Source organism: Neomonachus schauinslandi, chromosome 6, assembly GCF_002201575.2.
Source record: "Neomonachus schauinslandi chromosome 6, ASM220157v2, whole genome shotgun sequence".
Taxonomy (NCBI): Eukaryota; Metazoa; Chordata; class Mammalia; order Carnivora; family Phocidae; genus Neomonachus; species Neomonachus schauinslandi.
The window spans coordinates 147,201,570-147,216,219 of NC_058408.1; the positions used below are offsets into that span (position 1 = coordinate 147,201,570).

At 55.6% G+C, this 14,650-nt stretch overlaps 1 protein-coding gene across 3 annotated transcripts in view; it reads right to left on the reverse strand.

Annotated features, from left to right (window-relative positions):
- FAM53B (family with sequence similarity 53 member B) overlaps positions 1 to 14,650 on the reverse strand; it is a 120,278-nt gene that overhangs the window by 67,358 nt on the left and 38,270 nt on the right. For all 3 annotated transcript variants that reach the window (XM_021703872.2, XM_021703871.2, XM_021703870.2), the window contains exon 2: positions 6,196 to 6,460. In XM_021703872.2, the coding sequence (XP_021559547.1) occupies positions 6,196 to 6,273 (78 nt within the window). In that variant the 5' untranslated portion in view covers positions 6,274 to 6,460. The remainder of the gene's footprint in view (positions 1 to 6,195; positions 6,461 to 14,650) is intronic.

The window sequence follows — 14,650 nt, forward strand, 5'->3', positions numbered from 1 at the left end:
TCTGCCTCCCTCCCAAACGACTTGGTTAACACAGCAGGATGCACAAAGAAAGCCCACACCAAAGCCACCTAATGGAGAGTGGGTGACAAAGACTCAAGAGCCCTGCCTCCGCGCCATGAGGCCCGAAACAACCAAGCACGCAGCCCAGGCACGCCAGGCAGTCTCTGCTCCCAGGGGGAGGGTTCAGAGACAGAAGTTGGGCTTGGCCTAGGCCAGGGGCCTTGCCTGTGAGACAACTCTCACACTGTAGAACCAGCCTGGCGCAAAGCAAACACCCACCGGAGAACCAAAGCCCCCACCCCATGCTTGGGTGGAGGGGGCAGGTGGCAAAGCGAGCCAAGGCGGGCGGCCCACAAAAACCCAAACCAGGATCGGGCCAGGGAAAGCAGAAGACAGCAAGAAGCCTGGAGCCGCCTGTCTGCTGCACGCAGACCCACCAAGGAGGGCATGGGGTTTACAGACAACAGGACGCGAGCCAGGGAGCCAGCCCGCTGACTTGTCCTTCCACAAAGCCGGTGTGTTCCCGACAGAGGGGCACGGCGGGGCCCTCTAGACCTGGGCCCACGCAGGGACTGTTGACACCTGTGTGGGTGCCAGAGAGGCTGGGGTCTGTGCCTACAGAGGGAAGCACTGGGCCAGGCCACAGGGGCTCCTGGGCCCTTGCTCACGCATTCGTTCGCTCAGCAAGGATTTATCCCTGCTGGCTGCAGACCGTTCGTTCCCCAGGCTGGGGGACACACTCTTGGAATGGGAGTGCTTCTCACCGCCTCCAAGGCCCTGCTCTGAGCCACCCTCCACAGAAAGACCGAACCAGCCTCCTAACTGGTCCCCGGCCTGTGCCCTGGGCCCACCCTCCATTCTCCACCCAGAACCCACAGAAGCCAGCCGACATTGCTCTTCTGCTTACGAACCTCCAATGACTTCCCACAGCAACCAGAGGAGAACCCGGCCACCTCTCTCCGCACAGCCACCAGGCCCGCGGGAGCCAAACCCAGGCCACCTCAGGTCTCTCCACGACAGGCTCCTCACAGGCTCCCACCTCATTCCGGCCACCTTCCCTGACCATCTGAGCCAAAGAGCACCCTCCCCTCCTGTGCTTTTCTCTGAGTGTTCCACACTGCCTGCGTCAGTTCCTTTGCTTCTGTGCTTATGCCCTGAGAATTAAGCTTCTTAAGGCTGCCATGTTGTCCCAGCGCAGAATAGGTGCCACGTGACTATCTGGTGACCAACAGCTATGGCCACCTGTCCGCCCAAGACTGTCTTCCTCCTGCTGCCACTCACCAAGCAAATGCGGGGCGAATGCAAACAGACTTTCGCTGGGCAGAACCTGCCACCTCCCCAAATCGTTGGGCTCATGCCAAGTCGAAACCTGGTGGAGAAGGGGAGAGAGTGCCAGCTGGACAGTTGGGGGCCCCTCTGCACCCCAGGGAGTAAGAGGGAGCGATCACTTGCACTCAGATCTCACAACTTGAAGGAACACCTTCTCCACGCCCCCTGTTCTCAGTGAGCCCCATTCCCGCTCTCTCATCGAGCATGTGAAAGTGCATGACCTTCTACTATCAGCACCCGACTCTTGCACTGGGCCTCCTCCCTCCATCACTGCAGTGTCTTGGCGGGCCTATGCCTCCATCTCTGACAAGAGACAGGACACCGGCGTGGCCAGCCAGGCCCTCTTTGCTCCGGGGCTCTGAGTCCTGGACTGAGGAAGTGCTGGGGCTGCTTTACCCAGCGAGAGGCCCGGAGCCTGCCATGAGCACCTGCTTCCAAAACCCTCCGAGCTGCCCTGTCCCTGACCTTTCTGGGGCCTCACTCACCAGCTCTCCCGCCAACTCCCAGGATGTCAGGCCCAGGCATACCCTGACCACTGTCAGGTTTCTCTGAGCCCAACACCAAGGTACCCTCAGGGCTCCAGGTAGGCCAGAGCCAGTTTATCTCCGGTATGCTTAGACTATGATAAAATTCCTGCTGGTCTGTACCATTCTGCAGCCAGCCTTCCCAACCTTCAAATCCTCTGCACCACTGCAAGAAGGCTGAGGCAGCCCATCATGATGCGGCAAGGCCCAACAGGCCGTAGGGACTCCTAGCCTCGGGTTCATACGACACTCACTGTGCACACTGCAGCCAGGCCCCAGGCCTTGGCTGGTGTTTACAGAAAAGAGGACAAGGAGCACAGCTCCCCTTACATTTCTCCCACCGTGATGCTTCTATTCTCAAGCCTCCCCCAGCACAGGGCCTGGTCTCTGTGAGATTCCTCAGATCACAAGGGAAGGTTTTGGAATCAGATCCTCCACAGGGAAGGCAAAAGCTGGAAATCAAACTGGGGCTTCAGGGGCCATCTGTCTGACTAAAGAATGAAGGCCTGACTCAAATAAAGACACAATTCAGGTCTTTACTTAATGAGGAACTAGGTCCGACAGAAAATGGCAGAGCTCATCTCTGGCCATAATCATGCTTCTCCATAGCTTTGCTCTGCAGATTACTGACTAAACCCATCACGTCACTTTTTCCCCATAACACTGTTATGGGGAACCACAACGCAACGCAGGCAGGCTCACACTCATGCAGGAACAAGCAGAGTACCCCAGCCTCCAAAAAGGAACACAGTGAGACCATGGCCGTGGAAAGCAGAAGACAGAGCCATGCCTAACAAGAAAAAGAGAAGCCCAGAAGGGACGAGTGCCCTTGTGTAGAGGATCTCAGAGAGCAGACGGAGATGGAGCAGCGGCCCGGGCTTCAGGGGCTTCAGGGGCTTCAGGGTTAGCCAAGGCACAGCTACTGGCTTTGTTTGCTCAGGGAAAAGGCATCGGATTGCCTCAGACCATCTGTGCACCTCTGGGTTCTAACTTCAGGCCAGCCTGGGCCTGCCAGCCATCCTGGCTGGGGCTGTTGAGCCCAATACCAACTCTGGGTGGCCTCAAGTACGAAGACCCTCAGCACCCAGGCAGCTGGGTGCGAGGCCTGGCATGGCCACAGACTCTTCCAACTGGGCAAATCACAGCCTGGGCATCCTAATCTGACAAGAACAAAGGGAAGGACCTGCTCCCCAAACCAGTGTCGGCTGTTGTGGGAAATACCTTGAGGTTGGGGAAAGCGAGGCAGCCTACAGCTGCGCTCCATCCTCTCCCCTGGAACAGTCTCCAGACTTGAGAGAGAGGCTGAGACACTGGCCAGGGAGAGGAGGCAGGCCTGGCCAGGGAAGATGGTCACTCTGGCCTGGGAGAACGGGCCACGGCCTGAGCGTGGGCGTGCGGGAAGGGGGCTGGGGGACACTGCTCCCAGGGTCAACCGTCTGGGCTGCCTTCCAGCGGCAGCAGCTAATGTTAGAACACCAGGAGGAAGAGCCCACTCCGCAGAGGAAAGCAACCAGCAGAGCGCGCGGGGCGGTGGGGGGAAGGGGAACTGAGCACAATCTTCACTACTGTGCATTGTGCAAGCCACACCAGTGCTGGGGCCAGGCGGGGCCCTCAGCCCTCTCTCCCCAGGGCCAGGCGCAGGGAAAGGCAAGACGCTGAGCACCTGTCAGTCCTTTTTTCTGTTTTCCTACATCTCTCTTGGGAACAAGGCCGGTCACTTGTCACCAGCATTTCATTTTTAGAAAAAGAACAAGAGACCTCGGAGGGCAAGGAGGGAGGGGCTACAGGCTTCCTTTGCCCAGTGCCTCCAAGGTGACTGGGTGGCCCCCAGGTGACTTTCTCCCACAGTTTGCGACTTTCTCTCTCACTGCTTCCCTAATTCCAAAGTGGCCTGTGATTCATGTTTTCTTTTTTAATCTGAAGCCCACCGCCCCGCCTCTTTCTGTTATCTTCTTAGCCTGATTAGAAAACAAAAGAGAAATGCTTTTCCATGTTCCTGTTGTTATCTTGATGGTATTTACACGAGGATGGCGTTGCCAATTTAGGAAGCTGAAGCAAAGCCCCTGTCCGCTTCCTCCCAACCTTGCCGGCAGGGGAGAACACATTTACCCTCCCTTCCGTCTCATGGACGTCAGCACTAGACTCAAATGATCTGGGGTGTTTCTCGGCTGTTCCCTGTGCATGCCTGGACTGGAAGCCGACCTCCCTCGACTTTTCTGAGAAGATGAGTTTCTCTTCCCCCGCTAGGGCCAGGAGGCCACGCTTTTGCTAGCAGGCACTCAGGCCATGTCTCCACGAAGAGCAGCTCAGCTGAACTGGGGCTCACGTGCCCCGGGGCCAGCTCCACGGCTAGCCCCAGCCAGGCCGGCCCCGCGCGATGGGACCAATTCCACGGCCTCTACTGAGGCCAGCAGCACAGCTGGAAGCGGGCAGGGACCCTCCCCTGGGACCTCCAGATGGCCCTCACCCCAGAGGTCGTTCCTTTCTGAGCTCCTTTCAGAGCTACTCTGGGTGTAGTCTTCAGATTTCAGTAGGAAGACACCCCTGCCCCGCGCCCCCACCCACACAGCAGAAAGCAGAGTGGCTCATACCTGCACCCCCAGCTGTGAACCTGAGCAGCAGCGACAGAGGAACTAAAAGTGAGGAGCTGGGGGGCGGCTGGGCTGCAGGAACCCGCGTCCATTCACTCTACGAACGTCCCTGAGCACCTACCATGTCCCAGGCCCTGGTTTCAGGCACTGCGCACTCAGCAACAAGCAAAAGAAACAAAATTCCTTGCCTTCATGAAGCTCACATTTCAGGGCAGTCATTCAACAAACAAGATCAAAATGTCAGAAAGTGACAGGCGCTAGGAGGGAAGGGGGGGGAAGGGCAGAAAGTGTGGGGGAGAGGGTGGTTGTGGCAGAGTTCAATTTTAGGCGGAGTGAACAAAGAAGAAAGAGAGGCAGGGAAGGAGTCCTGCCAAGGGAGAGTGTTCCAGGCTGCAGAAGTGCAAAGGCCCTGAGGCAGGCTCGTGCTTGACATGTTGAGTGAGGAGGTCAAAGTGGCTTGAGCAGAGTGAAGGGGGTGGGGGAAAGCAGAGACAGAGCAGCATGGTCACAGAGAGCCAGAGTACATGGGCCCTGGGCCTCCTGGTAAGGGCTCTGACATCTGCTCGGCCGGAGATGGGAAGCCAGCAGAAGGCCAGAGCAGAGGAGAGACGCATCCGCCTTGTAGTCCCTCTGGTGGCTGGTAGAGAACAGCTAAGGAGCCAGAAGCAGGAGACCAGTTACAACACATTCCCAGACACGAGAGGACAGCAGGCGGGACCTGAGCAGCAACCGTGGGCTGGCGAGAGGGAATCTATTTACAGACACATATTTAGTGCAAACTGGAAAGATAGCCGTGATGGGCAGAGACCTGACCCATCTTTGCTCGTGGAATTCTGCCAGCCCAGTGCCCAGCACATGCATGGTGGTACCTAAAGGCCTCCGGTCTCAATGGCTTTCCCACACTCCTACAAGGGTTGGAGACCCAGCCGGGCCTGTCTACTCTCGGCCTGATGGTTGGTGTGAGCTTGGGGAGGGAGCCCACAAGGGTGCTAGGGTGGGCGCTCAAGAGGGGCTGCAAAGGGCACCAGGAGGTGTGCCGGGCAACGTGGCAGAGTCCTGTGGACTTAGCAATCTGCAAAACTCCTCCTCAGGTTTATTTTTGTCAGAGTGGGACCTCCTCCCGCCCCCTCTGCAGGGGAGCAGCCCCACTCACTTCTGAGGAATTAGGGCTGGAAGGAGGTTAAAAGACTCCCCTGTTCTCAGTCTGAGAAGGCCGAGCTCTCTGCCTCTCCGGCCCAGCCCATCAGGCCACTTGGTCACAGGACAACTTTGGGGAGAAGGCGGGGAGGGCAGCTGTCACCACGGCCCACCACCTTGGCCTTCAGACCACACCTTCTTTCTCCACGTCTCCCACCCTTGACATTCTTGAGGCAGCAGCTCTCCCTCTGCACCGCCCTTTGGAAGTGAGGCCTGACCTTGGCCCCCACTCGGGCACCACCTCCCTTCGGGAAACCACTTCCCCTTACCGGGTGGAGACCAGGAGGAATGCCAGTCTCAGCCTGGCAGGGGTGGCAGAACCCCAATTGGTATTATTTACCAGGGTGCTGGCCTTCCTTCCAGCTACTTCTTGCAAGCACTTAGCCAGGCTCTGGGTTACTTCACCCACTGCCCCAGGGTGCAACATCTCCCAGAGCTCTGCCCTGAGCACTTTGGACTCAGTCTGCTAAGCCTGCATGTTCAGTCCACAGCCCCACCTGGACATCAGGCCTCAAAAAAGGTCATCAGAGAAATGAGGCCCAATAGGTCCTTACCAGCTCAGGGTTGAAGGTCCTGCATGCTCTGGAGTCAGCTCCCTGGTTGTCGAGGCTTTTACTTAGGATCATCACCATGGTAAGGACCTCAGGTGCTGGGCTCCATCCCAGGGTGGGCACCAGCCATCTTCGGTTGGGCAGACTTGGGCAGAGGTGACCTCTTGGGCACCTCCCAGGTGACTGGCATCAGCAGGAACAGTTCCCAATCGGCTGCTCACGCTTGGGGAAGGGCTCCTCCAGGAAATGGCCAAGTGTGCTCAACTCCCTGGAAAGACAACAGAAAGGCGAGATCAGGACTTGGGAAGACTGGGGCTCTGAGAGAACTGCCCGCGCACCCTCCTGCTGGGGCCCTGCTCAGAAACAGCACTGCCTCCCGGCTGAAGGTGATGCATCATGGCTGCAAAGGCCAGGATCCCCTTCTCAGAGGCCCCCGTGCCGGCCTTGCGGCACCCCTAAAGCCAACACACTAGTGGGTACAGCAATGGGTCTCCATTCAGCCGCGTGGCACCTTTAAGACCTATCTCAGGGTCTGGGTTGGTCACAATCTGCTGTCCCCAGAGTGTACTCAAGTCATGTAGCATCTTATACCCAGCTGGCTTTACAGACCGCTTCGGTATATGCCCAAGGCTGAGGGTCAGACACACACCAACCCCACAGTCAAAACTAAAGGGACCAGCCCTCAGGCAGCCTCAGCCAGCAAGGCGGCTACTGTCCTCCACCGAGTCATGAACAGAAGCTACTGGAAGAATCGGGCGGGTCCATTTAAAGGTACATATTTCCCACCCCTGGAAGCACCACGTTTCAACAACGACACATTTGCAACACTGGGGGCCTCTGCAGCTTTGTCCCCTTCCCCAGACTGGGCCAAACCAAGTCACAGCCTTCGCAGGGCCTGCCCATACCACCCAGAGCTGCCAGCAGTGACAGGACCCCTCATGGCGCCATTCTGCACAGCCCACCAGCACCCCCTCCCGCGTCACCCCCCAAGCAAATGCTGAAAGAGCAAGGCCTTAGCTCAGGTTTGAGAACTCGCTCCTTATACATTAATTTCTCCGATCCTATTTCCCCATCCCACCTCTCTGTGGTCACACCTTCAAAGAAAATCACATGGATGCAAGGAAACTGAAGATCACCATCACAAAATGAAAAATAATGACGATAATAGCAGAAAAGGGCAGCTCCTAATCTGTAATTAAAAACAAACTGCTCAGTGCAGGAAAATGCTTTAGAATCTGCTGCTCTGTGTAAAAATTAATTGCACCCTGGTATTTACTTGCCGTCCAGATTGTAAATCATATTTTCCTGTTTACTTCGATTAGACTTTACAGTGGGTGTTATTGGAATTGCTCAATTACGGGCCAGCTGGCAAGCACAGGAAAATTACCTTCTACTGTTCTTCGAAAACAAGGTTCATCCAAAGTGCAAGAGCGGGGAAGGGGAGGGGGGGAAATCAATACATTTTCAAAGGATTGGCTGTTCAGGAAGAGACCTGGTGGCGTGTAGGCTCCCAGGTCACACTGGAGTTTCAAACACCACCTCAGTTTAGAAGCAACACATTCTGACCAAGAGGGAGCTGCTCAAGGAAAGAATGTCAGACCACTCCTCCCAGCTCAGGCCAGAAAGCCGAGCCAGAAATGCCCGCCAGCCCCCTGGACGCTTGGCTGGAGAGTGGGGGCTGGGGGGTGCTACGGACTCTCCCTTCAAAGGGACCCTTTGTGCTGCCTCGGTGGTGGAGGCGAGGCCTACTGACGGCCATCTTCTTTCTGGGTGCAACCTCATTCGGTTCTGGAGCAGCCGGCCATTGGCCCAAGACCCAGGGGTGACCTGCCTTTACCACCCCCACCCCCCATTTCTTTCTTCCCTAACAAGGCAGGACAGCTTAGTGGTTACGAGCTCGGGTCCTGAGTCAAGGACACCTGGGTTGGAATCCCATCTCTTGAAATGCATTGTCTGAAGGACCTTTACCAAGTTACTCTGAGGGACCTTTACCAAGTTGCTTACTCTCTCTCCATAACGTAGGGACAACAGTGCCTGCCTCAGAAGATTCCGTATCCTCTGAAAACAGAGCTCAAGCCCTTTGCTCCGTGAGAAGCCCTAGCTCATCTGAAGAAGCACTCAATAAACAGTAGCTACCATCCCTACTTTCATCAGGGAGACAGTAGGTCCTGATTCGTTCTCAGCAGTGGACACCCAAGCATCTAACTGTCCTCTCGGGTGTTTTTTAAAGAGAAATTCCATCAAATTTTTTAAAGCTAAATGCCACCAGGATGGAACTGGGCATATTATGGCCCATCCCTCTGGTGAAACAGTAGGTGGCCAGTAAGAACGATGCTGTGGGAGTCCATTGCCATGGAAACGCGTTAGGCCATCGGGACGCAGCTGACGGGCACCGCAAACACAAAGCCGGATGGAGGCAGCAGTGCGGGCGGCCCTGCTCTTCTAGCTCCGCCCCCACTGGAGCCCCTACCAGGGACCAGGACTCGCGGCGGCAGCGCGAGGGGGGAATACCAGAGCGCCATAAGCTCCTGGAAACAGGTGGTCAGCAAACACGGCAGGTGCCACACGGAGCACAAGCCCTGTCCTCGGCGGTCACGGGGAGTTCTGTGAATGCAGGCGCGAATCCAACTAAGGCAGGCAGGAGTGGGGGGCACTGGAGCGGAGTTGTAGAGACCCCTCTGCACAGTGGCCGGCAGCACGCAGCACGACCTACAGGAGTCCAGGAGTGGGGACAACCAAGACACCATCGACAGGGGGCTCAGTGGAACCATGTAAAGGGATACCACGTCGCTTTAGGCACAACTGTAACGAGGCAACTCTGACCGTACAGATGTGAAATCCTCTCCAAGACACACTGTGAAATGAATACAGCAAGAGGAGCACAGCATGGTCCCGAAAGCATGGCTGCCTTAGGGAAGGCACCGCAGTTCTGGAGTAGAAGACACTTTGATTGTATAGCTTTGTGTGCTGCCTGAATACCTCATCCAGTACACATGATACCTTTCTGGTTAAAAAGAAAATAGGCAAGACTGCAACTTGAAGGAAAGGCACACGAGCAGAGGGAAGGCTGTGAGCAAAGCGCGGGGCCCTGCCCCGTACACGGTGCATGGGACTCGGTGAGCACCCTGGGGGCAGGAGCAGAGGGTATGTGGAGAGGTGGCAGGGTGGGCACAAGGAGCTGGGAAGACAGAGTCAAACCAGCCGGACAGATCAGAATGCCAGCTGAATGCAGACTTTATCATGTAGCCATAGGCGGCTCCCCGAGGGGCTGGGCTACTCTGATCTGTCGAAAAAGTGATTTTAGGGGGGCCCTTTGCAATACCTAGCACAGTACCCTGAATACAGTACGAGTTCAATACACATTTTGGAATGAAGCTAAATCGTAGCAACATCTGAAATGATCCAGGCACATTCTCAGACCTTGTGAGGCAAATCCAGACCAGCAGAGCCTGGCACAATCTGGAATTCCCTGGGATTCCTTTGATCCGTGGCATGGGCCTCGCCAAGTTCACTAAGGAATGCCGATGCCTGTCCAGAGACTTAGAGCCGAGTCTGAGAATGGGGCCAGGGACTGCTAAGGGAAAAGCTGGGGGTGAAGCTGGGTGGGGGGGGTAGGGGGGTGGGTCTCCACCTGTGAAGGAACAACTGGGAGCATGGCTCTGCCCGAGGTAGGAGGAGGTGTCCCAGAGCCACAGCTGGCGTGATGAAGGTCTCCTGGAGGCCACCTCTGGGGCACAGACCCCGCTCTGGTCTGGTGGGTTTTCTCTCAACCCATACGAAGAACAGCTTCTATCTACTGAGAACCTACTGTGCACCAAGTACTTTACACACATCAGCTACACAACAGGTTCATTTATCCCCGTTTTACAGATGGATAAAGCAACTCACCAAGGGTATAAGGGCTGATCTTGCATCTGAACCCAAGCGGACCAGCTCCCAGGTACATGCTTCCCACTGATGTCCACCTGCAGCACGGCCCCCACCCCTCACCAGCCCCTCCATCCTAAGTGCCTCTTTCAAAAGCCCACTCAAGCCACTAGCAAATGACCCAGCGAGTGGTCTCCTTGGCATTCATCCCAGAGAAATGGAAACTTATGTCCACACAATAACCTGCACATGGATGTTCACAGCAGCTTTGCTCACAGCAGCCCAAACTAAGAAACAACCCAAATGTCCTTCCAGGGGTGAACTGTTAAACTTTGGTACAGGTGCACCGTGGACTACTACTCAGTGTTAAACAGAAATGGACTACTGACACCTACTTGGGATAACTCTCCAGAGAATTACGCAGAGAGAAACAACCCAATCCCCACACATTAATTATGGCATGACTTCACAGGACATGCCTGAAATGATACAGCGAAAGAAACGGAAGACTCGAGGAGGGGACCCGGGGCCAGAGATGAAGATTTGGGCTGGGGGTGTGGGAGCAGGAGGGGGTGGGAGCAGTGATGAAAAAGCAGCAGGAGGGGCCCTCGCAGTGATGGGGATGGCTGTGTCTGACTCCATTTCCTGCTTGTGATGCCCAACTATAGTTTTGCCAGATGTACCATCAGTGAATGGTACACAGGACCTCTACTATTTATTACAACTACATGTGAATTTACGATGCTCTCACTCAATCTATGCATTTATCAAAACTCACAGGAGTAACTATCAAAAGAATGAATTATACTGTAGATTAAGAAAAAAAAGCCACAGCCCACATGGCTGCCAGTACCAAGGAGGCCACGTGCGAGGCGGGGCGCGGACATGCACTGTGGGGTCTGGCAGCCGTGCCTCCACCTTGACCGTGTCACCTGACTCCAAGGTTTCCTAATCTTTCTTTTTTTTTTTTAAAAAAGATTTTATTTATTCATTTATTTGAGAGAGTGAGAGAGAGAGCACGAGAGGGGGGAGGGTCAGAGGGAGAAGCAGACTCCCTGCCGAGCAGGGAGCCCGATGCGGGACTCGATCCCGGGACTCCAGGATCATGACCTGAGCCGAAGGCAGTCGCTTAACCGACTGAGCCGCCCAGGCGCCCGATTTCCTAATCTTTCAAATGAAAGCAGAACACCTTTGCTCTGGGGGCTGCTGGGAGATAAGAAAACGTGTATGAAAGCGTAGGGCACAGCAAAGGCTCCAGACCTCAGCTCCCAGCCCCCAGTGCACAAGTAGCCACTGTCTGTCTCTCAACATCCTCCCAGCACGTCTCTGCAGATTCCCTGCCTCTGTCTACACCTTGTACTGTCATTTCCCCGTGCCCATATTTACACGGCAAATTAGACTCCCTGCACAGTGCTCATGGCAGACGGAGGGCCTCGCGCCCCGCCTCCACACACATCTGGGGTGCCACTGTCCACAGGAGGAGGGGTCTCCCCCTGGCATGGGCCCTGTCTATTCTGGGGCAGGTCTACTCTCCAGCTCTGACCCCGGGAGCCTCCGCTCAGTGACTCACCTTCTCCAGCATTTCCATTGAAAGAGCAAAAGGCAAAGTCAGACTGTCTGCTGACCCGTGATCCCACTTCCCCGTCCAGCTGGCTATTCCTGGGTGCAGATGTGGTGGCAGAGGGCTCTGCCCGCCCCTCAAGTCTTTGCCCCAAGGGTGCATTTACCTAAAGACAGCCCCTCCCCCACCACTGTGCCCAGAACCAGGCCTGCAGGGTGGAGTGTTACACACAGGTGTCAGGGGGCACCAGGCGACACTGCCCACCATCGGCAAGAGGCCCTAGATCCAGCACCACAGCACCTCAGTCCCAGAGCCGACCCCCCCCGCCCCCTCTATAGCCCCTCCACCTGCCCCCGACAGCCCTACTCCTGGCCTCCACCTCCCACCTCCCTGAGCATCGACCACAGGCTGGGCTCTTCTCGCTTAACCTCTCACATTCCTATGAGTGGGCATCTGTTAGTAGAACTCCCATTTTCCAGATGAGAAGACTGAGACTCCAGAAAAACATCCCCAGCATTTGCCCAAGATCCTACAGCTAGTGGGGCAAGGGTGAGATAGGAATCCAGGTCTGCCTCTCCAGCGCTCTCTCCCCAGGGCCACAGGGGACAGTCTGCTCCCTCACACGCGTCCTTCCTAACATGAGACTTTCTTGCTGTTGTCCTGCCATCTTCAATGTGCCTTCATCCGTTTGTAACCCTAGAACCCAGCTGTCTGACACTACTGTGGTCAGAGGCTCTCAGCTTCTGGCCAGTGCGAGCCCTGCCTGTGCGTGCTAAATGAGTTATATACACAAAGGAGTTTTGTAAACTCTAAAATTCTATGTAACTCTCAAGCAGATTAAAGGAGTTTACCAGATGCTTCTGTAGTGCACTTTGAAGGGTTATCCCTTGAAAAGAAACTGACCACACCGGGAATCACTAAGACAAAGTCTTCCTTCTTTTAAGGAGTATCTGTATCCTGCGTTGACCACTTGCACAATTTAGTTTTATAGCAGAAAACCATCTCACCGCCCTAAACACAGCACTCAGCGCAAAATCTAAAGAGGCCCTTGGCCATAGACGGTGACTTTCCTGATGGCTCGAGCCAGCCATTCCTCAGCGCTGCCCCTTCCCCTCCCATCAGGCAACAGAAATGGGAGGGAAGCAGCCCCCTTCTGCAAGGTCTTCAGGAAGGCCGCGTGCATTTTTAGACTTGCCTCACTTCAGCAGTCCATGTGACAAAAGCAGTCTGGGGACAGGACCTAGAAACAAATTTAGGGACACATGGTGAAGCGCATCTTTCAGTGGGTCGTGCCTTCTGCCACCTTCTGCCAGCGACAAACCGCTAGGAGGGCGGCCAGGGGAGCCGAATCCTGTGGGCGGCATCAAGGCTCCTAGCTGCCCCACAAAGGGAGCCAAACCTTCCCAGGGTTGCCTTTGGCTTGCGGTCTCTATACCTACATCCCCAGAGTTTGAAGGATGAACATTAAAAGCCGCGGGAACTTCACCAGAGCCCGACCTTTCCAAGGCCCAGGAAGTGCCAGGAAGAGGGCCTGGAAGCTCAGTAAGGGGACCCGGGGCTGGAGCATGTGTACCCTGGGGCTGCAGTGAGACGGTCAATGAACTCCCTCGGCCCAGGTCCCCAGGCCTTCAATCCTCCCGAAGGATAAGTGATGAGAGACAGCTCTGCCTCCACCACCTTCGACACACAGGAAACCAGAGACCCACCGAGCCTCTTTAGTCCATACGGTAACACCACAGACATGCCTAATGCCAAACACTGCCGATTTAAGCGAACTCCACAGTAGAGGCAGAATCCAGGGAGAAACTACAGTTTGTTTTTACCACTTTCCTAGTATCTTCTTGGTCTGTATTTACAGAAACAGGAGGTGACACAGAGTCTACCTTTTAGCAGAGTGTGAATAAAATAAGAATAGCCATGGCAACCGCACTGGATTCTCTGCTTAGTGCATCCACAGAGTGTCCCTATGAGTGGGCACTGTTGCTATTCCATTTTACAGAATGACAAACTGAGGCACAGGCCCTAGGCCACCCAGCTGTGAAGGACAGAACAAGGACTCAAGCCACATCTGCTGAACTCCAAAATCTTTGTCTTGACCCCTGACTCTTCTACTCCAGGATCTGTGAATTCGATAGTAAGGATCCCTCAAGTATTTGATTTCTCAGTTAAACTGACCAAATGCGGAAGCACAGATGCTCAGTTTGTAGGACAGCCCTCCTCTACGCAGCTCATCCTGAAGTACTGCAGGCTGAACACCAACCTTCTGGAATCTACTGTTGAAACACAGCACGAGGGTTCTACTGCAGGCAGGGCATGCGGAGGCAAGAGGGCGTGCGGAGGCAAGAGGGCGTCCTCGCCTTCTGTCCTAACTACATGGACGGGCAGCTAGGCCAGGTGCCACGCAGAAGGTGAAGTGCTCCCCAGGAACACCAGGGTGCCCCCAGGCCACGGGAAATCGTGCTGGCTTCTTGCTACACCAGCTGGAGTCCAGGTCCACCCGCCCCCTCTCCCCGGGCCTCTGCCTCTGGCTGTCTCTCCACCACAGCCACCTGCCCTTCTCTCCAAGTCCACTCCTAGGGTGTTCATGGGGGGCCCTCCCCTCCACATGCACAGTTTGGGTGTGGGCCTGCCTCAGTCATCCTCTGGTCTCTGCACAGAGCCTGCCACAGCAGGAACCTGATGTCCGGGTCTGTCGGCGGACTCAACAGAATTGGGGAAGAGCAGCGGATCCCTGTCCGGAATCCACACGGCCACCCAGCTCAGTCCCAGATGAGCGGTAGATCCCTGCGTGAGCTACGTGATTCTGCTAAGCTCCCTTTCATCCTTTGTCATCTGTAAGAAGTGATCCTTGTTCTGCCCACCTCAGGTGGAAGGTTAAGGAGGTAAGACTCAGTAAGGTGGGGGCTCTTAAAGAATGTCCCCACGGGCACTGAAGTCCTTGGCGAGCACCATTCCAAGCAGAGTGTAGGCCTTTATTAAATGCTGTGGCTAACAAAGATCATGTCTTCTCAGCCACAGCATGAGCTGCTG